At 41.3% G+C, this 12,148-nt stretch overlaps 1 protein-coding gene across 1 annotated transcript in view; it reads left to right on the top strand.

Moving 5' to 3' along the window:
- Positions 1-12,148, top strand: part of DNAH12 (dynein axonemal heavy chain 12) — a 4,520,724-nt gene that overhangs the window by 998,717 nt on the left and 3,509,859 nt on the right. Inside the window, exons 10-11 of the mRNA XM_044078497.1 lie at positions 5,941-6,076; positions 6,186-6,311. Coding sequence (XP_043934432.1) covers positions 5,941-6,076; positions 6,186-6,311 — 262 coding nt within the window. The remainder of the gene's footprint in view (positions 1-5,940; positions 6,077-6,185; positions 6,312-12,148) is intronic.

The following is a 12,148-nucleotide window of genomic DNA, read 5'->3' as shown; positions in this document are numbered from 1 at the left end:
ACCCAGATGGCATTTCTGACATCCAAAAAACAATTACAGCTGGCTTCAACTTTCAAAACCTTGGCGTCACTAACTCAGCTATCTGCAAGGAAATTCCTGCAGGCTTTGGGTTACATGGCCTCCTGCATCCTTCTCGTACCATATGCAAGACTGCATATGAGGAAAATACAGTGGTACCTAAAAAGTGTATGGTCCCAGCATTGCCACAGTTTAGACACACAGATCACTGTCCTGCCCTGTCTTCAAAAAGAATTCCTTTGGTGGTCCAAGGCATGTATTCAAAACAAAGGGAAAGCCTTCAGTCTGCTGCCAGCCAGATACTAACCACGGTCACCTCAGATTACACATGGGGAGCCCATTTGCAGGGCACATGTCTGCAGGGCCTTTGGACAAAGCATCAGAAGCACCTGCATATCAATTTAAAGGAAATGTTAGCTGTTCAGAACGCTCTATTGGCCTTCAGGAATCTTCTACAACCAGGACAACTACTGATATGGACAGACAACACCACAGTTATGTGGTACATAAACAAGCAAGGGGGTTCACACTCCTACCCCCTTTGCAGACTAGCCATGAATCTATGGAACACAGCTCTAGCTTGCAAAATAGACCTACAAGCTCAGTATCTACCAGGGAAACAAAACATCCTGGCAGACAGTCTGAGCAGGAACCTGTCAGAACCACACGAATGGATGCTGGACACCGAAATATTCAAGATGATTACAGCAGCCTAGGGATGCCCGCACATAGATCTTTTTGCATCCCACCTCAACCATCAACTACAGATTTTTTGCACAAGGACATTCCACGAACTAGCATGGAAAGTGGATGCACTATCATTCAGTTGGAGAAACCTCTCGGGGTATGCCTTTCCGCCTCTACCTCTTCTTCCACGGGTGTTATTAAAGATCAAGCAGGACAAGCCCAAGATGATAATTTTACTGGCCCCAAATTGGCCTCGACAGTTTTGGTATCCAACACTGAAAAACCTTTCTCAGGAGCCCCCATGGGTTTTACCTCAGACTCCGAACCTTCTGCCCAACACCAGGGTCAGGTTCTGCCATCCCATGTCAAAACTCTCAGCCTGGCTGCCTGGCTAATCCAGGGTCTATGATTCATTCTCTCCTACCCAAACAGGTTATGGATGTCATTTTAGAAGCCAGACGTCCTAGCACTAGAAAATCTTATGCAGGAAAATGGAAAAGATTTTGCACCTGGATGCAGGCTCAGGATTCTGATCCTCTTATTCCTAATATTCCTCTGATTTTACTTTATCTGACAGACCTATTACAAAAGGGTCTCTCCTTCTCTTCCATAAAGATGTATGCCTCTGCTATCTCTGCTCATTATAATACAGACCCTCCAATCTTTTCCCACAAGTTCATGAGACAGTTTCTCAGAGGAGCTAAGAATTTAAGGCCCCCCTAGATCTCCACCCATTCCTGCCTGGGATCTCAACTATGTCTTGGAAAAACTCACCTTACCTCCTTTTGAGCCTGCTGCCACATCTGACATCAAGTTTTTATCATGGAAGACAGCCATCCTGTTAGCTCTGACCTCTGCCAGGAGAGTTTCGGAGTTGCAAGCTCTCATGGCTGTGGAACATTACATTATTTTTCACCAAGACTGGGTGTCTTTAAGGACTAATCCTACTTTCATGCCTAAGGTGGTTTCCAAAGTGGCTTTAAATCAAACTATTCACCTGCCAACTTTTTTCCCCAGTCCTCAAAATAAGGGGGAAAGGATCTTGCATTCCTTAGATGTACACAGACAACTACGTTTTTACCTGGACAGAACCAAGGACATCAGGAAATCAGAGCAATTGTTTGTTTCTTATGCTTCCAGTTCCCAAGGCAAAGCCATTTCAAAACAGACCATTTCTAAATGGATTGCTCACGGAATCAGATTTTGTTATTCACACCATGGAAAGCAAATCCCAGGGAGTATAAGGACTCACTCTACCAGGGCTGCTGCCACTTCAGCTGCCTTCCTCAGGGGAGTTCCTACCAAAGACATTTTGGAAGCTGCAACTTGGAGTTCAGTGCATACTTTTTCTAAGCACTACAATCTACCTCTCTACTCTAAGTCTAGGGCAGGCTTTGCTTCTGCTGTTTTGCAGGGCCTTTTAGCCGCACCCTCTGCTTTATGACAACCTCCCTTTTATTCTGCTTTGGGATTCAACCCTACAGTGATGACTGCAACAGTGAAACACGATGAACATAGTACAGTTGTGTACACTTACCATAAATGTAGATGTTCGAGTGTCTTCACTGTTGCAGTCTGGGTTACCCTCCCTCCTGTCCCCTCTTATTTTTTCTTTTGTGTGGTTCCCTTCTTCACCCTTCCTCTGAGCTGTATTTGCAAAAGGGTATGGGGTTATTCTCATTTTGGATCACCTGACATCTGGGGCAAGAAAAACTGGAGAACATGGCGTCGGCTGCCAGTTTTGTACTCCTGGCGCACTGACGTCAGGCAGCATGGCTGAGCAGCCGACGCCGGACCCAGACTTTGGGATTCTGGCCGACCGAGGACTGCCTGCTGGCAGGGGAGAACCCTACAGTGATGACTGCAACAGTGAAGACACTCGAACATCTACATTTATGGTAAGTGTACACAACTGTACTTTCTGGAGTCATCTGCGTTTTTGACTAAGAGGTAGTCACTGCCCATTCAAATCACTGTCCTTTACTCTCACAGCGGCCCCCAAGTTAATTACCTAATTCTGGGCAGTCGGGACAGCTCACATGAGACTAGGAGGATTCCTGCTGTTGTATATGAATGGTTGGCTTCAACCTGCCCCAATCAGGCAGCAACTTCTACAAGCCAGGGTTTACTCATTTTTCTGTACATACCCAAATCCCTGGGCATTATTAAACATATAGCCCAATTAAAACCGATTCCTGCACATAATCAGGGTTTTTTCATAGGAACTCTGTTGGGTACTATGACTCAGATACGTAGGACTTATTTTTGTACATCTCTTAGCAAAACTGGCATTGTTAGCCAGTGAGTCAATGTCAGTTCGCATTATTCTAGCTGTTCTAGCTACAATTTTTCATGCAAATTCTTTCAGTAGATTTTGATGGTACAATGGTGTATTCTTTATCAGTCTCTGTCTTTTCCCTCAATATACACCCAAATTTGCATATGTTGTATTTGTTGGTTTTCCCATCCAGTGGATATATTGTCAGACAAACCATTATCTTGTCCTCCCCTATTAGCTATAGTAATTGTGGATGCTCCCCAACTATGGTGGGGGTGCATATTAAGTTAATAATGGTCCAACATCATAGTCTTCCTCCTTATAGACTAAACTAAACACAAAAGCGGTTCTTCTAACATTGCAAGGCTTGCAGGAACCCTCCCCCCCCAGGACTTTGCAGAACATACACTTCACTCTGAACCCTCCTTCAGGGGAGTCCCTGAGTGATGCTCTGGTTCAGCTGGACTCCCTTGATCTATCGCCTACATGTCTATCCCCATCTGCCATTGATCACAAAGTCCTGCACAAAGCCAACAAGCTGAAAACCTCGATTATCATATTTGTCCCCTTATGGCCTCATTAGTTTTGGCTCCTATCTCTGTGGTTCCCATCTAAAATATCCTCCAGGAATTCTGTAGTCCAATCCAAATCTCCAATATCTTCTGTCAGAGATCAAGTACCTTAGTTTCCATACTTTTTAACCAAACGCATGGTTTCTCCATTTCCAGTGATAATACAACTTATAGATAATATAGACATATAGATTTTTCACTCTCGTAATAAATTCCTTTCCTTTACATCTTCCAAATTATGTAAAGATTTCCTGTAGTAATCTTCTTGCTTAGATCTCCTGTGAGAGACTGCTCTTTTCCTTCGGACCTCAGGGTTATCCTTCAGGAAATGATACCGAAGCCCTTGAACCAGCAAGCAACTGGGATATGACATTTTGTCAAGGAAAACATTTTTCTTGACAGCAATTACTTTGACAAACAATTTTCAGAGATTTAGGCCTTGTTTGCCAAGCCTCCTTACATTCTTTTTCTTAAAGAGAGGGTGTCCCTCCAGACCAATCCCTCCTTCTTAACCAAAGTAACAACAGAGGCAAACATTAACCATCCATACAATTACCAATTATTGTTCCCAGTTTCTCTAATAACAGCTAAGACTTATTACATCTTCTTGAAGTCCATATGCAGTTATGTTCATATTGCATGAGACCAAACAGTACAGGAATTCTGACCAGCTGTTTATCTCTCTGTTCCTTCTAACTGCTTAGGTTAAGCAGTCTTCAAAATTACACTGGCCAAATATTTTTTGGTTTGTAATCGTCTCATCATCCTGGAGCCTATTCTACCAGATATATGGCTATTGTATCTACTTTTCACCCAGAGTTTCTATCGATGCTAACTGTGCTGCTGTCACTTGGTCAAAGATTCTTACCTTTGTGACATATTACAAGTAGGGATTTGTCTCCAAAAAGAGAGCTTCCATTGGTTTGACAGTGCTCCGGCACATCCTTCTTTGAGGACCTCCCAAGAGTTATGTTGCTGGGGATTCTGACCCATCAGTGAGGAAGAATGAAAGGACACCATCAGATAAAGAAGTTATGTACTCACCATAACATTTCATCTGTGTTTTCCATTTTCATTCTTCCTCATCTTCCTTCCCAGTCATCCCCTGGCCTTGTCATTCCTGGTAGGGTCTTGGATGGTGTAGAAGCTTTCATGTTCCATTTTTGTGCATTAAAATTTTCCTTTTCTGCCCTGTTTTTTAAAAAAAAAAAACAGTAGGCAGCGAACTCAATCTGAAGAGTTAGGGGCAAGAAAGTGCATTATGGTAAGAGGGAGGAGCTCGAGACTAGGATCCAAAGTGTAGAAAATGCAGCAGAGTCGGATCCAATTATTGGATCTGAGACCCATCAGTGAGGAAGAATGAAAATAGCACAGATGGAACATTATGGTGAGTACATAACTTCTTTTTTTTTGGGAATATACTTCTTAGAAGAATTTTATCCCACATGCTATAGTATGTGGATTGTGATCTCTAGTAAAATGAATTTGTAAAGGATTTGCATATAGTTTGTACTTATTTCTGAAACTAGCATGCATTCATGATTTGTAAAACTAGTCAAACAATGTTGAATAATTTTCATTAGTGTACTTTTCTCTAGCATTATTAACACGTGCTATTACTCTGAAATAAATTGCCAAGTATAACCTGTGCTTTTGATATGGTATAATGCAATTGTTAGACTGTAATAATAGTTAATACTTAAAAGTTGTGGAATACTTGACTAAGAAATAGCTGTTAAAGTCTGTGATAGTGCTCATTTCATATTAACTGATAAATATATGGTCTTTAAAGGTGTGGAGCTCTATCGGATATTCAAGATTTGACAGTGCGCATTTCAAAAGTAAGACAGTTAAAGGGTCATTGATGGGAAGTAAGAGCAAATTGTGAATTTGTGCATTTTACCTGGGATAAACCCCCTTAGGCTCCAAGATGTGGAGAGCTGTACATTCCACACCCCTACCACTTCAATATATGGCAATCCTCAAGATCACTGCACCTTGTAGAAAGAGAAACTCTGCATGTTATAGCAATCTTGTAGTGTGCATTTCTTGTAATCTCATTTACATTTTTTTGAATTCTGAGGCTCACACTTAGCATACTCAAATTTATGACATAAAGCCATAGAGGTCAGCTGTTTTAAAGTCACAAAGTTTCAAAACAGTACAAACTGTATAAATGGTAGGAATATGAGCTAATCATTAAGAAGTTAAATTCCAAATTGTTTATTTCTAGAGGACCTTACCAAGTCAGAACAGTTTCATTTTCTCTTCTCAGTGTAAGCATTTCCATCAAAAACATTTTAGTAAGGAATGTATTAAAAGCAAACACAATAAAAAATGCTGCTGTACTATAACATTTTTAAAACCAAATGTTATCTTTTTAAGAATTTGTGAAGCCTTTGAAGTTATTGAATCACGGGCACTGAAGGTTCCAGAAACAAGTGAAGACATGATTGAAATGTTAACTTACATGGAAGAGGCAAGAACCAAGAAGGTTCAGAAACTAAATGCAAGAATCAAAGTAAGTTTATTACTTCTGTTCAATAATAACTTTGTTTTTAAATGAAAATTGAATTTAGAGATCAGAAAGTATAATAATAATTTAAATGTATTATTGTTTGATTTTGCAGGAGAGCCAAGAACACTTGAATTATTTCTTAGATGTGTACATGTTCACACCTGAAGACATGAAATTGAATGCTGCAGTACTGCTTTGGCCCCAGAATATCAGCCCAGTTTTTGATCAGTGTGATGAAGTGAGTAAAATCATAAATATTACCACAGTTCTGTTCACACTTACTGGTGCTATTAAAAAAAAACACAATTTAATGTAAGTTCACACTGAGGGGTAATTTAATTACTAGCCACAGCCAGCTGCTTAACATTACTAGGAAACATACTGTATACCGTTTAGTAAGCTTTGTTGTAGTATTATACTTTCAAGCAATATTTCTAGGAGGTATTACATGCATCAAAAGGTTAGCAGTGCCCTGTACACACACAAACACCCAGAAAGTAAATTTTATCCATAAGACTTCCCTTAGAACTGAAACCTGTAGCCTTAGTGTGGCTAAAACAAGGCCTTGGTGCAGAGACAAGCTAAGAGTAACTAGTTTGTATATTAAGCAGCACTACTATCAAATCTTATCACAGTCTAACCTAGTGTAGTACCAAACCCCAAAGACCACCCAAGGAGACCTCTGTGTAACCCAGTGCACCACCTACAGTAGCCACCCAAGTACAGGTCTGGACAACATGGATTTGCAATTTTCAAATGTCTCCATAGCCAGCTTGGTAGATGTGGGCATCCTTAGACAATGCAGTAATTGTTTCATGTTCACAGACAACCATTTAATCATTAAAAAAACAAACACAGTATGTGAGAGATGCACATACACGGTTTCACTGGAGGCACAACATCTCACATACAACAAGGTTGCCAACAACACACACACTGCATCCACCACACACATTGACCAACCTATACTGAGGCACTAAAAAGCAATCTTCCCAAACATCAAAGGCCTCCTAAGCCTATAAACAGTAATGCCTATCCTCAGCAATCTTTAAAGCACTCAACAAAAGCAACACATTCTCCTACCCCGAGTGGAGCCCCAAGAGCAAAGTCCATAAGGCAAGCCAACACATTACACAGGACTCTTGTCAAAGGGGACTGCATTCTACAATACACAGACACCGCACACACCAGACTGAACAAGAAGAAGATAACTGTTAGTTGCTTGTCTGGAACTAGGATCCTCCAAATTACGCATGCACTCTAGTCACTACACTACAGGTATCAATATGATTCTGTCATAGTCCATGTGGGCTTTAATGACTTGAGACGCACTTCCCTGGGCTATATGAAGAGAGACATTGGTGATCTGTCTGAATATCTGTCTCAGGCAGGTATGTGCCTTTCATTGAGCAGCTTTATACCTTCTCCAAGAAAGATGCCACACAATGAACAAAGGATGATTGAATTCAATAATTGGCTAAAACTTTATCCACCACCTTAGAGCCTTTGCTAGGTTTGTCAATTTGACATTGCCTATCGACATAGCAAATAAAACCCAAAGAAGCCTAAAGGTGTTACTGCTTAATACTAGGGGCCTATGCAGAAAATCCACACCTACTAGCTCTCCTCACTCTGAAAAATATATATATCTGTGCTGTTACTGAGACATGGTTTAAATCAGCAGAACATGCTCCTGCAGTGCAAAGCTTCAGTGCCTTCCACACATTTAGACCATTAGCTGCACAGACAGGAAGAAAAGATGGAGGGGTCTCAATCTATGTTAGCAGCAAGCGTTAACTCTTTGCTGGTTAAACAGGACGATGCCCTGGAATTTATCCAAGTATAAATCACCATAAGCAAAGTCCCATACCATATCCTAGCGAGCTATAGGTCACTCTGTATGTCCCTAGAATCCCATAGCTTGTACCTAGCTCTACTGAAGGCACTCAACATTAAACAAATACGCTAGTCATGGTAGACGTTAACTAGCATTCTGTAGACTGGGAAATATACACTGCCTCATACTCATGGGCACAATGATTCCTGGACTTTATTTACACAAATACCCTTACCCAGATAATGTGCTCACCCACCAGAGGTTCAAACACACTCGACCTGGTACTCACCAATATGGGAGAGGGCTGCACCCCCAATCCCTAATATCATGTCCTCACTGGTAAGGTCAGACCACAAAGCTGTCTCCTTTGGAATAAAAGTCAACTCAGTAACCCCAGAAAACCTTAAGTGGTACTTTTATCAAAATTCAGTGTCCCTCCCAACCAAGAGTTCACAGGGTCTATATTAGAACACCAAACTTTCAAAATTTTGAGTGTTCTAATATCGAACCCTATTAATCGAAAATTTAAAACACGAAACATACAGAACAGCGAATTTTTTCCTCTGGAAAAAATTTGCTGTTCCAAAACACATACATATACAACACAAGCACACCAAACAAACAGCAATCCACACACATAAACCTAAACTCTTACACCTAACCCTACACTAAACTATACATACACCACTAACTATCCACTTACCTTAACCCTAAGGTCTGTCACTATCGCACAGTCACCTCACCCACGCCCTAACCCTAACTCACCTACCCTGCCCTAACCCTCCCGTCCACACGGTCGCACACTTACCTGACTCGCGCCCTAACTCACCTAACCCACCCTAACCCTCACGTCCACACAATCGCACACTTACCTGAACCTGAACCGTAACTTTCCACCACAGCGCTGAAAATACCGAAGCAACAGAAACGGACAACCGAATTCTTTCCCTAGGAAAAAATTCAGTTTTCTGTTTCTTCGATATTTTCAGCGTTCACTGAAAATGGGTCGATATTAGAACACTCAAAATTTTGAAAGTTTGGTTTTCTAATATAGACCCAAGTTCACAACAGCCTATGCAGAATTGTTCACAGAGAACCTCCACAACCATGTAAACTGCTGTGTAGAGGCTGCTGTACCTGCTAGAATTAAGCCCAAAACAGACCCTAAAACAAACCACACTGTTAGAATCCTAACCTTAATAGGGTATATAACAAAAGTAAAAAAATCATGGCTAAAATCAGGAACAGCAACTCCCATAATGATACTATCTCTTTAATTAAACTAGGAACTCCAACAAAGTCAAGATAGCCTCACAGGCTAAAGATAACCACAAGGCCTTCTGCAGCTTTATCTGAAATCTCAACGTTAGTACACATCAGTCATTAATATGCCAAAGTGGTGGTCATTGGTGTCACTTTCACTGAACAGAGTGACACAGCAAATTTGTTGGCTGACAAATTCAGCTCAAACTCCCTCCCATGAAATACCTGCTAGCACAACCACCTCAACCATTAACAAGGAGCATGTCCTGATAGCCATCACTAAGGTCAAAAAACATTGCCTTGATGGGCCCTGACAATATCTCATGATGCTTCCTAAATACTTGAAACATTACTTATCAGGAACACTTGAGTCAGTTTTCAGCTGTAGCCTCAAAACAGGCTTTGTACCACAAGAATGGAGGACTGCAATGGTTATCCCACTTCACAAGGTGAACTGTCAGCTGACCTCAGAAACTACAGACCTATTACCCTGACTAGTCTAATATGCAAAGCCATGGAGTAAATAAATAAGGAAATGATCAACAAAAAACATAGGCAACTTTCAGACACTGGACTCAACCCAGTTTGGCTTTGTCAAGAAAAGGTTATGCCTATTAACCCTGATGAACTTATTTGAGAAGGTAACAAAAGCAATGGATGAAGGGAAAACGGTGCATACTGCCTATGTGGACCTTGCTTCGGCATTTGATACAGTACTCTACTTGGCTATAGTTGACAAACTCATCAAACTGGGCATAAACCCCTACATATTTTACTGGATTGCCTGTTGGCTCACAGACAGGATCCACAAAGTCAGGATTGGTGAGACCACCTCCACTAAGAGACCAGTCACCAGCAGAGTACCTCAGGGCTCCATGCTGGGATCACTCCTATTTGGCATCTGTTTCTCAAGGTAAAGGCTAATGTCAAGGGCCTGTGGCTGACCCAAGTTTGCAGGTGACTACAAGTTGGGCGCTATCATAGATTCCCCTCATGACACAAACATCTTACAAGAGAGTCTAACACATTCAAATGACTGGTGCCAAAGTCACAGTTTAATGCATTTCTTGGTATTGAATTTTATGGTGCCTTTTAGGGAAACTGTCACCCAGACTAATCACTCCATTGATAAGACACCCCTAAGAGTAGACCTAGCAGTCATCTGGCCTTTGAGCAACATGTGGCCAAAGTAGTAAGAACATCATTCTATGTCGCCCAACTTATGAGTAAGGGCATTGCATCCAGGTCCAAGGAAGTCAGAGTGCCAGTTTATTTAGTCCTTTTCAGACTCTTCATTGAGTATAATGCCCCTTTGGCGTATATATCTGACCAGACATATGTAACATTTGGAATGCCCACAAAGGTTCCTTGCCAGAAGAATCCAGGGTATAACCACATTGTCCTGTATGAATTGCCTTAAAGCCATGTCTCTACACTCAGTCTCCTACAGGTTGAGATGCTCTATGCCTGGTGTACAAGACTTCCTCAGATCCAGCTCTTAGGAACCTTTTGCACATCTACAAAATGAACAGCATCAAAACCACTATATCTAAGGATTTAAATTTTGCTTGTGACAAAAATAAGACATGCTGGCAGGACAGATTTATGTCTCAGAGGATCCCCATGCATGTAAAGCAGAGTCCATACCTAACCTAATTAAGCATAACTTTGACCAATGGATGGGAAATTAGAAATTCATCCTGGCTCTGGTCCCCATTTCTCTGTTAGACAGAGGCAGACAATAATGCTCAAACTAACATACCCCCACATAACCTCTAGAAACTTCCTAACTAAAATAAATGTGCATGATACATATGAGACACGATTGAGTTGGGTTACACAGCTAAGGTTATAAAGGCCCTGGTGGTCATTAGGCTGGTATACACCTATAAACCTATGAGAGTCATAATTTGCAAAATATTTTTATACAAAAGCACCCCTCCTCTCACCTTTTTTATGTGGCCAATTGTAGCCAGGGGGTACAATTTGACTGTCCTTTAATGGTAGCCTTTAACAAAATTTCTGTGGCTGCTAATTTATCTACAGTCTGTGGTGCAACCTAAACATGTAGTTCTGGGAGCTTAATGCAAAGACTTTTTAAGCTGATATGTTAAAATTTTAGACCAGGGATATTGTTATGATTGATAGAGTGTGCTGCAGTATTTGGTAAGGTGCATACATTATGGTTGTAAAAGAGGTTAGAGGCACCAGGGTTAGGGTTGATGTTTTTAGACAATATTAGAGCATATGTAGAGTGAAAATAGAGATGTTTCCAATTTTTTATGTACGTAATGCTGGCATGAAAAATGTACAAGAAACTGTTTTATATGATATATTTTACATTTTTGTGAAGATTGTGTATAGGGCAGGATTCTGTACTTTTGGGGACTGTCATGGTAAATTTTGCCTCAGAACTTTCTTTTTCCTGTCAGGTTTACCCACTCACTGAGGCTGAGCTACCCAATTGTGAGGTCTCCTTCCCATCTTGAACATTGAGCAATTGTTGGTCTTCATGGTTCTTGTTTTCCCATCTGTAGAAAAAAAAAGAACGTTGTTAGTGTGTATTTAGGTGTCTGGCCAGCTCCATTACTACCTCAGCTGCTGGTGGGTGTCTCTAATGTGGCCAAAACTAGTTCCTCAGACCACTCATCTTTTCCTCCTAGTCTCTGTCATGTAGCTCCTTGGGAAGCCAGTGAGTACTAGGAGATTGCCACATAACCTGCAGCTGTAGGCTGCCGTCACCTGACAAAGGAGAACCACTCTTGTCAATCCTGGAGGAAAGAGCAGGTGAAGGTATACTGTTTAGCTGGGGGGGTACGGTGTTTGATTCCCGGACTAGTGTCCCCGCCATAGGTGAGTTCCTTTCCAGGGATGTCCCAAGAAGAAAAAGCAGAAGTTTAAAAACGTTTCTTCTCCTGTTACATTATCTATGGACAGGGACGATGTGCTGGGAGTTGCTAAGGGAATTTTCGCTG

The sequence above is a fragment of the Protopterus annectens genome, chromosome 7.part1, assembly GCF_019279795.1.
Source record: "Protopterus annectens isolate FY-2018-M chromosome 7.part1, PAN1.0, whole genome shotgun sequence".
Lineage (NCBI taxonomy): Eukaryota > Metazoa > Chordata > Ceratodontiformes > Protopteridae > Protopterus > Protopterus annectens.
This window is presented reverse-complemented; position numbering and strand designations above follow the sequence as displayed.